This window comes from Quercus robur, chromosome 2 (assembly GCF_932294415.1).
Source record: "Quercus robur chromosome 2, dhQueRobu3.1, whole genome shotgun sequence".
Taxonomy (NCBI): domain Eukaryota; kingdom Viridiplantae; phylum Streptophyta; class Magnoliopsida; order Fagales; family Fagaceae; genus Quercus; species Quercus robur.
In genome coordinates, this window is record NC_065535.1 from 10,338,845 (window position 1) to 10,352,747 (window position 13,903).

Here is a 13,903-nt window from a genome sequence, read left to right on the forward strand (position 1 = left end):
AGAAATTTGTACATATATAAACTTGAGAGAGAAAAGAGATAAATCTAAGATTATCATTATTTTGAATAAATCAAGTATTTTAAAATTGAAAAAAGAGCAAACTTTATAAATGGAATGACGTTGAATGACTTTTTTTTTTTTTTTTTTTTTTTTTGATAACCACGTTGAATGACCTTGAATGACTTTTTTGGTTCACAAACATGTTGAATGACTTTGAATTAATCAACAATGATGCGAAAGTGGTTCACAAACATGTTGAAGTTTTATTTATTTATTATTAGGTTATCATTATTAAAAAAAAAAAGCAAAACATAATTAAATTGGGAAACCAAAGTAGCATAAATTCCTATAAAAAAAAAAACTAAAAAAAAGTTTGTGTTTGAACGAAAAGTTAGTACTTTAAAAATAAAATCCAATGTTAATCATTTAAAAAATAAAGAACGAATTCATTATAAAAAAGAAAAAAGAAAAAAAAAAGAAGCAAATGTTTGGAAACACTTTGGTGCAAACTACAAATAGAAATAGTTCTTACCGGTATCCTTTCTCAAGTAGCCAGTTCAAGTACAAACCCTTTTGATTGAAAATTTTAAGTTAGCCACGGATAATAAGCAAGCATCAAAACAACCTTAAATTCTTATAAAAATTACATTCACCCACGAGTAAGTATACCTCAAACTCTGAATACTTTACAGCCATGGCAGGTAAGAACTCAAACAAAGTCAATGATAAAGAAAAAAAAAAAAAAAAACTTGCAAAAGATAGAATCTGAAAAGTTGTTGTAGCCTTTTATATTTAAATTGTTTAGAAACCAAATCTGAAAGTAGAAAAAGAAGAAAGAAAAGAATATAGAGCTACACTAAATGTCTTTAATTTGAAAAAAAAAAAAGAGAAATTGGCAAAGTGTACGTGAATTTATAGGTCTTAAAGTATAGGAGTTTTGATTTACATATTTGAGTAATGCTACATACACAAACTATTTTACTACATTTCACAAACTGCTGATATGATCAACTTTTTATTGATTTGCATTTAGGCCTACCATTAATATTATTTTTTCATTTACCAACAATCATTGGCCATATCAGCAGTTTGTAAAAAAATTTGTATTTCTAGCATTATTCTTACATATGAGTAAGTATAATGGGGGTATTTTAGACAACAAAACATAGTAACTAAACAGGAAAAACCCTTAGTAGTATTGAGAAAAAAACATTTCCTAAATTAATGGCGTGAAATGCATCCGTTATCTTTTCCATAATTAAAGCCAGTATAAAAGTATCAAATAAAAAAGAAAAGAAAAGAAACCCTCTTTATTCATACTTATATAGTCACTTTCAAGTTTCAACGCCTGAGCAGTGACCTCCACTCACTGCGAGTCGAAAAGATTCTCTCGCTCTCACTTTCGACAAACCATATTTGTCTGCCATTATTATATTTTTATCAGATAGGGTTTTTAAAAAGATCTGGTCAGTCACACTTCGATCGTCTCGCAAATTATTGCATCTCTTTTGAAACTCAAAAAAATTAGGTGTTATTGTCCATCGTTTTGGTTAATTGTTACTTTTATTTTTTTTTAAGTGTTTATAATTTGATTTTAGTGTTTGTGTGAAAGTGAGTTTGAATTTTGAAATCACAGAGAGCAAAACAGTTAGTTGGATGGAGGGTTTGGTTTTAGAGGAAAAGGACGCTGGTGATTGGGCGTACAGAGGCGAAGGAGCTTGTAATCTTGTTCTTGCTTACACTGGATCCTCTCCCTCCTTTGTAAACAAAAAACACCTTAAATTCTTTGCACAATTATTTTTTTACTTCAACAACAACAAGCTTTATGTATGTGCTTATGTATGTGTAGATGGGGAAAGTGATGCGGGTACAGAAGGTGCCGCGGCGGGTCGGGTCGCCGGGGAGTCGGTGCCCGACGGCGTTGAGTGAGAATGAGCGGGTTTTGTGGAAGGAGATAGACGGCATCGATTCGTGCCCTAACAAAGAAATTGCTGCCCAACTCTATGTGGAACACGTTATGTCTCCGCTATTAGGTTCTAAATATGTTGACTCTGGGGTATGCTCTCACCTTTTTTGTTTTGTTTGGCAAGTGAGAGTGGTTATTAGTGGGTATAATTGTATAAATTTACAAGTTTTTTATTTAGTAATAACGGTATAAATTTATGTATCCTGAGGATAAAGGAATGGTGGTTGTTGCATATGAAGAAGGAGAAATAATTTTAAAAAATTAAAAAAAGAAATTGATATTTTAATAAAATGTAGTGTAAAATAGATAATTTGATGTGTTGTTTTTTTAAAAGTGAGTATGTAAAATAGAAAAAGTAGGTTATTATGCTAAAGTAGACCAAAAAAAAAAATTGCATGAGCTGGTGTGAATTCTCTAAAAATAGATTTTACAGCCAAACGTGTTTTTAATTTAAATGGGTCTGTCGACTACTATAAGGACAATGTGCCCTTTTGTTATGCTCTACTACATTTTAACCAGCCTAAAATAAAAGAATTCCCCCCCCCCCCCCCCCCCCCCAACTTTCTGTTTAAAATGATGCTGTTTTTTAATAAATTAACAGCAAGATTCTACTAGCATATTGACATTGATGTAATACTCGATGGAGTAAATTGTATGTTTCATAGTCAACGGACTGATTTAGTGCTCGTTTGGCATTGTGAAGAATGTGAAGTAGAGTTTTAACTGAAAAGTGCTTTAGTATTTTGACTGCGTGCCAAATTACATGCTCTATAGTTCTAGATTCATAAAGCATATAGAGAATTGTAGAGTTTTTTTTGGATAGATGCTCCAAATTTAGCAGCTTTAAAGGGAACCCTTTAGCTCTTTTTTAGTGGTTTGGGGAATTTTTGGCTTAAAGTGCTTGTTAGTGCAAAAAACTCTTTATGGCAGACTCTTAGAAATGATCCCAAACTTAAAGGATGTAATATGCCCTAGGAAGCACGGACACTTCATTTAGGGTGTTGTACCCATGTCATACCGGTGTCTTACTGACCATTTTATGTTATAATTTTTCAAAAATTGCTCGTGCTACCATATCGTACCCGTGTTTGTGTCCGTGCTTCCTAGAATATGCCTAATTTGACTAATGATGCAAATGTGGTATAGGTGAACTTATTGATTTGCTTAAATGTTGTGTATCTGCATTTTCCTATCAGTTGGAGCAGTTTATTGTGGACTACCTGGAAATTAGCACGTGGTTTGTATGTTATGTGTTGCTATGGTTGATTTTGATCCTTTATAGAAAAGAAAGGAAAATTAGAATTAGATTGGCTATGTTGATATTAGGATTTTCAAAACTATATTAGATTGGATTGTTTTAAGGGAAAATGGTTTGACGCTTGGGAACATTTTGAAATTACTAGTGTTAGTTGAAGTTTTCTGACCTTGGCTTGGTTCGAATATGGCAGATGCGTGTCCTTGTATCTAGGGAATTCCTGGAGTCAATTGAGAAGAACATTCTATGTGAGCGTCCTGCTTGGCGAGTTGATGCTGCCAAGGTTGATACAGATTGTGATTCTGCGCTCCTTATGAGTGATCATTCGCTTTTTCCTGGTAATTTCTGTCTCTTAGAATTTGGTCGAATAATTATCCTGCACTTAGTTACAATTTCTGTGTCACACTGAAATATTTACAGGTGTGCATCTCACACAAGTATCACACTTAGCAAGCATGTAAAAAGGATCTTAGCTTTGAAACCTTAGCTTATTCAAAAATCAAATGGTTACCTTACTAATATATTTTAATCTCAATTCAAATCCAGCTAATGATTTTTTCATGCTTGTTTTAGTTGCTATTATTTAAAGCTAGCCCATTCCCTTATATTTTCACTTAAAATTTATTTGGTAAAAAACATGCAGCCCCATTAGATGGTGAGTTGCAAGATATTTGATAAATACCAATTTGTCCCAAAAGTTTAAGAGAAATGCTGAATTTAATCTTTAACCATTATTCTAACATTCTCTCTCACGTGTGGGCCTAAACTCCCCTTTAATAAGTGGGGCCCAGCATGTGAGATTTTTAGCATTTTAAATGGGAGGTAGGATGAAAATAGAGATCGAGCTTAGGATCTTGTGCTTTGATATCATGATAAATTATTGATTGTCCAAAATGGTGAATTTAATCATTAAACCATAATTCTAACAATATTCATGTTTCAAAATAGACAACTGTTGAAGAAGGATTGCAGGATTAAAATTCGTTAGAAGATCATGCTACCATGCATGTAGGAATTTCTAGCACTTGCACTTTTTTTTGTTGGGGGAATCTTATTACCAAAAAAAAAGAAAAGAGAAAAGATATACAAGAAGGCTCAATATACCCATTAGAGGCCCCTAATCCCTAGCGCGCACAAATACAACCCCTCACAACCCTAGAGGACTAGGCCATCTGTCCCACATTTTGAATACAACTCTCAACCCCAAGAGGTTAGGGAACCAAAAGAGTAAAATCAGAAGTACCTATAAAATTTACCACTCACACATATAAAAAAATATAGCATCACAATGGTTAATGTAATTAATTTGGTCATTAATCACTATCTCGTGTTCTAGGCAGCCACCCGGATGGAAATTCTGATAGGAATTGTATACTGCCAATGGGTGGGCACCTGATTTCTTCTTAGAATTGTAATGTGTTAAACAGCTATTTTGATCTTCAAATCAAGCACCGAAATCTCCTTGATAATCTGCATTGTGATTATGTCATTTAGTATAATATTTAAAGAAAAAGAGTGGTAGTTAATTCTTCTTTTTCCATGTTAGGTACTCTCAAAGGTGTACCCTGTATATCTGTTGAGATAAAGGTGCACTCCCTTACTATTTAAAAAAGAAATTATATTTCATAATGGTGTTAATTTTTTTTAGTGACTCTTGAATGATACTTTCAAATTTAATGCTAATTAATTTAGTTCATTTCTTTTTGTTCCATTTTCCCAAAAGTAGCCCAAATGTGGATTTCTCCCTTGTTCAAAATTCATATCTGAAGGAAATGCTGTTAAACGGAGCATAACTCGGTTCAGAATGCACCAAACCCTGAAGTTGCATCAAGGAGAGGTACTCACTCCTCCCCTCAACCACAACCACCCCCCCCCCCCCCCCCCCCCCCCAAAAAAAAAAAAAAAAAATCTGGTTCCCTCCTTTTGTAATGGTGCTGTTGGGGTCGAGTTAGTTTGTGTCAAACCTGTATTTGTGTTTGATCCAATGGGTCAGATACCACTTTCGAAATTTGTGCACTTTCTTTCTTTTTCTTATGCTTTTAAGACTCTGACCCACTCCATTTTTTTATTACAGATATCAGAATTAAGTGAATACAATCCTCTCGATCTGTTCTCCAAGTCTGAGGGCAAAATACACAAAGCTATCAATGATCTCTTTACCACGCCACAGAATAATTTCCGGGTATTTTTGAATGGTTCTCTCATATTTGGGGGCTTGGGTGGTGGTGCAGACAGTACTAATGTTGTGACTAGTGAAGCATTTGAAGATGCACTCAAGCCTGTCATTAGGGCAGATAGTGGCCTGCGCACAAAGAATTTCCTACAGCTTGTTTCCGAGACAGTTTATAAGTCTGGAATACTGGATCAGCTTCTTGAGGTCCAGAAGCTTGACAAATTTGACATAGAAGGAGCAATTCATGCTTATTATGACATTATTTCTGAGTCTTGTCCAGTATGTGGAGAATTGGGTGAAGAAGAAGTATCACATAGATATACCTCTTTGCATTCCATTCCTATGGATGAAAGCTTGAAGATTGTGAAGGACTATTTGGTAGCTGCAACTGCAAAGGACTGTAGTCTGATGATTAGTTTTAGACCAAGGGCAGATGGGGATTTGGGATCTCCATATAATGTACACCTAGAGTCAACCAACCAAACTTTTGATTACAAGGTAGGTGGCTCTTGACATATGAGGATTTCATATTAGGCCAGTCTTGCGTCTTATTATCATGATGTCCTGAAAATTCCTTTTATTTTATTATTGCCCAGGAGAAGTGGAATTATTGAGAAAATTGATATCAGGGCCAAAAGTTTGGAATTATATGATTTCTTAAAAATCATAATTAAAATCAAATTGTTTCTAACATATTAAATAAGTAAATTTCCAAGTTGAAAAATGAATTTCTCAACTACAAGCTGTCATTTTTCATGACATTGATGTCTTACTTGAGTTGCAATTTTCTAGGCATCTTTCATTGACCTGGATTTGAAACCTTTGAAGAAGATGGGCAAATATTATGAGTTAGACAAGAAGATAGTCAGATGCTATACTAAAGATGGTGGTCACAAAACAAGAAGCAGATGAAGCCACAAGCATGGAGGCTTATACTACTAATAAAGATAAAATAAAATGCCATGGAGGATAATTTCCTGCTGAAGATTCTATTGGTAAGTGCAAGTAGTTTGATAGGGCATTCTTTTACGCAACTGTTATTATGTTTGTAGTGGTGCAGGTGAGAACTGCTCATTTCATCCTGTGGTTGAGGCAATCAGATTTTCCTTTATAAAATGTTTTTCTTTTGTATTCTTTTCATGGAAATTTACACTTAATATTAGTTGCGTTTTTTCTTCCTCTCTTCCCCCTTCCCTTTTGTGCCATGCTGCCACACGAAGGATTTATAATACTAGTCAAAGTTAAATCTCCATAATGATCTTTGTTTCTAGTGTTTGCATCTTGGGCATTGGTGCAGGAGGAAGTTTATTTGGTTAAGAATGCGAAACCCCCGTTTTCCAATCCTTTTATTTTATGTATTGCAGAGCGCCTTTGATTGGAATTTTATTGTTGCATGCAACATTCTGTCCATACTTTAGATTTGATGCTCATAGATGGGTTACTATCTTGACTGTATTATTCCTACCAAAATAGTCTAGAATTTCTTTGTGATTTGTCAAGAAATGCTGTAGTTATATAATTGTCAATCAGTTTTGTAGTGCATCAAAGAGCTTACCATGAAGATGCATTAGAAAGATTGATTATGTTGCATCTAAATGCATGCCTATATTTTGTAATTGTATTAACATATATGGTTTCCTTATTATATTTGATGAGGGCTTAATTAGACCAGAGAAGAAAGTGACAGAACAGTTTTTGGGCTTGACAGGGAAAGTGATATATCAGCTACTTCAGTGCCATTCCATCCATGCTCACATGTCCTATAAATGCATACAGCTGGATTCCATATTGACCATGCCATGTAGAAATTTAGAAAAAATTGATTTACTGTTTTAGGTGGACCTCTTTTTGAAGTAAAACAATTTAACTTGAAACAGCCCTGCAAACCCAAATTGAATGAAGTTCTAGATGGAATGGTTTAAAATCAGTTTGGAGGAACTGCTTATTCAAATACTCAAACCTCCTTTTGGGCCTAGGGTCAAGGCCAAATGTGCCTGGGATGGTGTATGTGCAAGTTTTACTGGACCTTTTGACTGGTCATGGTGGCAGAGCACAAAGGAAAATTGCCTAGATTGTAGAAAGGTGATGCTTTAGGTTTTTAGTTTTAGATGCCCTTGTGTTTGAGGTATTTTACTTTTGCCACCATGGGAGCATACATTGGAACCCTGCTGCCATTTATGGTTTTGATATCGTTCAAATGATTCAATTCTCTTGCATCTGTTTATATTAAGGACAGTTTAAAATTTCTATGGAAAATCTAAACTCTAATAACAATGCATCTTAAGCATGAAGTAGTTCATTTCATCACTTATTTCATATTTCTTAAAGCTGGTTAAATTTTACAACATTCCTTTTTTTTTCTTTAGTTGGGTAAATATTTTTAGAATGTTCCTACAATTGTATATTGTTTTCTTTTGAGCTTTTACGAAATAATTTGTGGGCATTTTGAGGTATTGTTTCTTAAACAATTGTCTAAGTTTAAAGATTCCCAATATTTCTGGAAAAGCTTGAAATGAATATTGTGGGCAGTAAGATTGAAAGAATATCCCTGTTGGGTCTCAGATTGGGGGTACAATAGTTTATGTTTCTAACTGCATTTTCAACTGTCCATTTTTACAGAGCACATTATTGATTATACTGAGGAATCAGTTAGCCTGACAGGAGCTGCAGTTAATATAAAAGGCTCTGTGCACTGTGGTTGAGCAGTTTTGGTACTTTAAATCAGCCTAGTTGAACGTGCGGTCCAGTTTGTTGGCTGCAGCTTGGCTGAACCATGTGCTCAACAACGAGTTCCTGAGCTGTGAAAAGGTCTCTCTATCTCTCTCTCTCTCTCTCTCTCTCTCTCAACACGACCCACTCAACATGATGTATTTAAAACTTAGAGCTAAAGTTCCAGATACGACCAAAATTAGGTCCTGCAGGTAGGCCAAGTTGTGCCCATTCGGCTGAATTGAGAAGCTGAGCATTAAAGGCCTTATGCCCCATCGTTTGACGATGTGTAATATGTCTTTTCACATAAATTTTTCACAAAACATCCTAAGCTCAAGCAATGCAATAATATCTAGATCGATGGTTCAAAAAAGCAAAAAAATAAAAAATAAAAAATAAAAATAAAAATAACTCGTATCACTTTTCATGTCTGTAGCAGCCATATATGTCAACATTTTGTATTACCCGTGCAATGCTTTCCTTTAGCAGCCTAAGATAGCTTTCACATATGTTGGCTGAAGTGATTTTTATCGAGGAGTAATCCTTAGGTATTCTTGGAGCACAGTGAATAGTACTTTCTCCTCTTACATTCATGGAAAGAATCCACTCATTAAATTCACAATGCTCTAGGAGTACCTAAGAATTTTCCTTTATCAAGGAGTGTGAAATTAGAAAATAAACTGTCCTACCTATATAAAATTGTCAGTGGTGAGTAGCATATCTTGTATTCTAGACCAGTCAGTTTTTAGTGTGTGAATTCTGCATTAAATGCATATGGGATGGCATAGGTGACCCAATTAAGAGCACCTTCTAACTGGCATTTATTTCCATTCACCAACTAACGTACCCCTTATTTAGTATTTAACCATGCTAAATTCTATTCACCAACTAACAATTTTACTCTTATTCAGTATTTAATCATGCATTCATCCAAAGATATAATCAAATGAAGCCGAGAAAGAGAATAGATTTTATATAAAAAATCTAAATTCATCAGTTTGTAGCGTTTGTTGCTTGTTCCAGCCCTATACTTATGGTATTGGATCATGTCAAAGGTTGTATCTCTCCTCGGGTTCCAATTCTTTCATATAGCATGTTCACATGATGGTTTTTGTCTGTCCCATTTAACTTAGGACCTCATCATTGTCCCGAGCAGTATTGGCTTTTGACTGACATTGCAGTACTTCTTCAGCTCATTTGTTTTGGCATATAATTTATCTTCTCTGAGCTTATCAGAAGTTCGTACTAACACTTCTGACTCCTCTCTGTTGCAGAAAACTGTAGTGTCAGTGGAACTGCTCTGTTTAAAGTGCAGGAAGAGGGTGATGAAGTTAATTGCAACAATTGAAGGTATAACTTCTATAGTCCTTGACCCGTCTAAAAGTACAGTGACAGTAATTGGTGAAGCTGATCCAGTGAAGATCATCAAGAAGGTCAGAAAATACAGACAATCTGCAGCAGTCGTTAGTGTAGGTCCTGCCAAAGAAGAGAAGAAGGATGAGAAGAAAGATGTTGTTTCTTTTACTCCAAAGACTTGTCAAAGATGTGATGTGTGGTATGTGATTGGCGAAGATTATTATAGTTATTGTTCCATCATGTGACTAACCCACGTTTCATGTATTATTTTGTATAGACTGTTACTAAGTTCTCATGTCTTTCACAGCCTAAGATGTTGAGATTGATCAAAATAATGTCTCTATTTAATCTGAACTTATGGGGGCTTGGCAGCCTCAAAGCGTATTTCTTGCATTGAAAATTTCACAATTTACTGTAATGTTTTGTTCATTATCATTGATATAGATCTCAAAACTTTTCTATGGAAGTAGAGGACTTTTTTTCCCCAACTTGAGCATAGGAAGTTAGTCACTTATTTGAGATTTAATGTAAATTCCCCTATTTATACCTTCCAATAAAATTGTACATTGGAAATTTTTATATAGAAAATTAGGAAGTGTTGCATATAATCACAATCTTATTAAAATCTTACTCTCTGTAGTTATCAAATCTCATGAAATAGGAATTGATTTTACGATTAAAAGAGCATATCCAATAGATCCTCCAAAAGCCCCCCCCCCTCCCCCCTCCTTTTTTTTTTTTTTCCTCCATTTTGGAGAGTAAATCAACTAAACAACACTCCAACAACAGTCTCTTCAAAATGTTCTTTTTTTTTTTTTTTTTTCTTTTTTTTTTTTTTTTGTTTTTGGAAGAGCTACAGTGACAACACATAAAGAGCCTCTAGTACCCTCTCTTAGTCCCTCCCTTCTTTCTCACCCAACCCTTAATCTTTACTTGGCGGAGGTGGACTATGGAGATATGAAAACAATGACATGGTGGTGGAGGGATGAAGACAACACGGTGCGGCAAAGGGATGATGATTTGGCGGTTGGAGGGGATGAGCGTGGTGGGGGTTTGGTGGTGGAGGCAAAAGTGTGATTGTGCGGTGTTTAGCCTATTGGATTTAAGCGTGATCGTAGATGGTGTTTGGTCTTTTGGGTTTGACTGCTATGGTAGATCTACTTCTATGTATGTGTGTATGAGAACGAGATTGTTGGAATGTGGGTTGAAAATGTGGATAAATAAAATAGAAAATAAGTTTTTTTCCTTCAAATTTAGGTGCTAATTTAAAGACAGTTAAAATACTATTATAAGACAATAAGAGTAGTTAGAATACTATCATAAGACAATAAGAGTGGTTCAGGATAAGCAAGAATATCACTAATAATAAGTCACCCTCTACATCTCTAAGCTTAATTGTTTCCTATACCGATTGCCTCTCTCTCAAAGAGCATTAGCTTAAGCTCATGTAAAACCCCTTTTTTTTTTCTTTTTTTTTTCTTTTAAATTTTAACATAAAAACCTACTTTTTATTTTTTTTATTTTATATACTATTTTTCAAAACACCTCATATCATATTATCTATTTTACACAATATTTTATTTTCTTAATTTTCTTAATTGTTTCTTTTTCATCACATACAAAAACCACTATTCACTCTCTTTCTTCATTTTCGGGATACCAAAAAAAAAAATAAAAAAAAATTTAAATCTAAAATGAATAGTTTCTGTGTAAATTTACATAATTACTATAATAAACTTATAAATTTACACAATTATACATTTACTGATATTAGTCATTTTTATATGAAATTGTGTAAATTTTGCACATTTTTCTATTATATACCCACACTAATGTTATTAGTGCTTTTACATAACTTTAGATAATTATCTATACTACTATTTAAGGGGTTTCTCCTGTTTGGACTGGATTTTTTTTTATTACAAAATACCCCTACACTCCTAGGTTTAAGTAGAGAAAAATTAAAGGATAGTCTGGTAAAAATACATGTCTAACTTGCACTAAAATATTGCCTACAAAATAGGAACACTCTTCCACTAACCCACTTCTTCAAAGTAACTATATGTTTTTTTTTTTTTAAATAGAAAAATAAGTTAAACAACTCACGTTGCTGTCTTTTTTTCCTTAAAAGAAACACCCCATGTTTATCCAAAAACAAAGCTAATTATAAAATAATAATAATAGTTATCAAAAAAAAAAAAAAAAAAAAAAAAAAAAAAACTAAATGGATATATACACTTTTTTTTTTTTTTTTTAAGTAGCTGCATCTTTAACTCCTACTAAAACGTTGCCTACAAAACAGGACCAATCTCTTGATGGTTTTCAAATTGCTCTTCTATATATATATATATTTTTTTTTTTTTGGGTAAAGGATAATAATTTGCATTCATTATAATTTGAAATTACTACATTTTTCAATCACAGAAATACCTAAGGGTGTGATGAGTGTTTAGCATTTTGGATGAAATAATTTACTCATTACACCTCTAAGTTTTTTTATGATTAAAAAATATAGTAATCTCAAATTATAATAGATTTAAATTATTAACTTTTACTAAAAAAAAAATAGAAGAGTCTCTGAGCACGCACTCACAGTTTGTATTTATTATACTTCTGGAATATTCTCTAATTTTTCAGTAACTCTTACCGGTTACCACCGACGAAGGCAATGTAGTACATAGGAATTGTTTCTCTTGGACGATGGAATTGAATTGAAATAAATGCTATCGTTAAAGTCAAATAGATCAAGCAAAGCAAAGGTTAGTTAATATATATACATATATATATCAGGCATTTGAGGTGCTTCTCAGTGGTGGACCTGGTGGTTGTTCTAGAATAGCCGAGGCAATTGCGACTTCAGAAGTAGTAGAAGAACCAAAAATGATAATAATAAAATATTAAAGACAAAGTTTGGCAGCTATCTTTTCTAACCAATTGAATATTTGTCTTTCTCCTTTAAAATCAATGGCATTTGCTTTAGGTACATTGAATGTTTGTCTTTACCTATGCGATGACATTTTTTTTTTAATAATCGACAGTATAATCCCACCCTTCTCTATCTCGGGACCACTCGAATCTGGGTCCATAAATCCCTCAAACTTTTAAAGTTTGGAGAAGTACCAACTTACCTAACGTGAGCGGTGATTGATACCAATTTACTGCAACCAATTTTAGAAATCAAATCAGTCCAGTTGGTCCAATTATGAACTGAAAGTAAAATCAGTCATACCCTACCTCAAAACCCAAAAAATAATAAAAACAAGTTATAATGGTACCTGATTCCTGAATATGTACTTATATTTTCTCTGAAAAAAATAAATATGTACTTTCTAAAAGAAGTACCTAAATATGTTTTGATAAGTTCTAACATTTTGATCCTTACAAAAATGGATCCCTTGGGAGTTGGGATTCTATTCTTCTTTTATTTTTCCAACATTAGACTTCCTACAAATGTATTTATCAAAAAAAAAAAAAAATCACATCTTTATTTAAGATCTAAGGATTTAATTTCTTGAATTACATATGGTAATAATGATATTTTAAAATTATTCATGATGTGGAAAAAATTACGTGCACATTACGTGATTAACCCAGAGGCTTTGATGAAAAATACAAAATTTACATTATTAAGCTTTAATAAGAGGTTTTTTTTTGTCACAAATCTAATATTTGGAGATCAATTGTTCAAATACAAAAATTAAAGAACTAAATTCCCGTTCAACGTGATAATATCAATAATTATCCAAAAAAAAAAAAAAAACGTGATAATAGCAATAAAACAAAAACCAAATGATATGAAAAAAAAGAAGTAATACGATATAGTGATATACTCATTGAAACATCACCCAAATGATAGAATTCTTTGAATGAGGAGGAGACATCAGCGTACTTAGTAACATAGTGGCAGATTATATGACAGTAGACGATATTTGTCATTTATTTTATATATCTTGTCTTTATTATTTGGTCAAAATTATTTATGATTTTTTTTTCTCATTTTTATGAGTCTATTCTGACTTTAGTCTTTAAAATATTAAATTGTAATTTCGTTCTCTTATGCTTATAAGAATGGTCTAAACTTATATAAGCTATTTGGTTGAAATTAATAAATTAGAGAATGTACTCTCAAAAAATCAGCCTTTGGCTTTTGAGAATAAGGATTTCTTATACTTTAGCTCTTATCCCTTAGTTGGATTTTCTTTATGGAGTGAACTTATTCAGCCTTAGGTTCTTAGTAGAATTTTTTTTGGATGATGATAATGTGTATCCCTATAATCTTTTGCTTTGGTGATGAGCTATCTATCATTTTTATTATCGTGTGTTTGGTTTGTTTCATCTATCAAAATTACATATCCAATCATCCTTCCAATTTATCCAGTATAGTTCGGTATCACTATACTTTTCCTCCGGTATCAAATCATCCTATCATTAGGATTGAATGAGA

At 33.1% G+C, this 13,903-nt stretch overlaps 1 protein-coding gene across 1 annotated transcript; it reads left to right on the forward strand.

Annotated features, from left to right (window-relative positions):
• Positions 1–1,301: 1,301 nt before the first annotated feature.
• LOC126712288 (inositol-pentakisphosphate 2-kinase-like) lies at positions 1,302–9,877 on the forward strand. The gene is given in 11 exon segments (XM_050411555.1): positions 1,302–1,466; positions 1,637–1,761; positions 1,850–2,056; positions 3,415–3,559; positions 4,768–4,808; positions 4,948–5,058; positions 5,296–5,892; positions 6,187–6,273; positions 6,275–6,389; positions 8,056–8,202; positions 9,378–9,877. Coding segments are annotated over 8 exon segments (1,386 nt in total). The 5' UTR covers positions 1,302–1,466; positions 1,637–1,656; the 3' UTR covers positions 6,368–6,389; positions 8,056–8,202; positions 9,378–9,877.
• Positions 9,878–13,903: the final 4,026 nt, after the last annotated feature.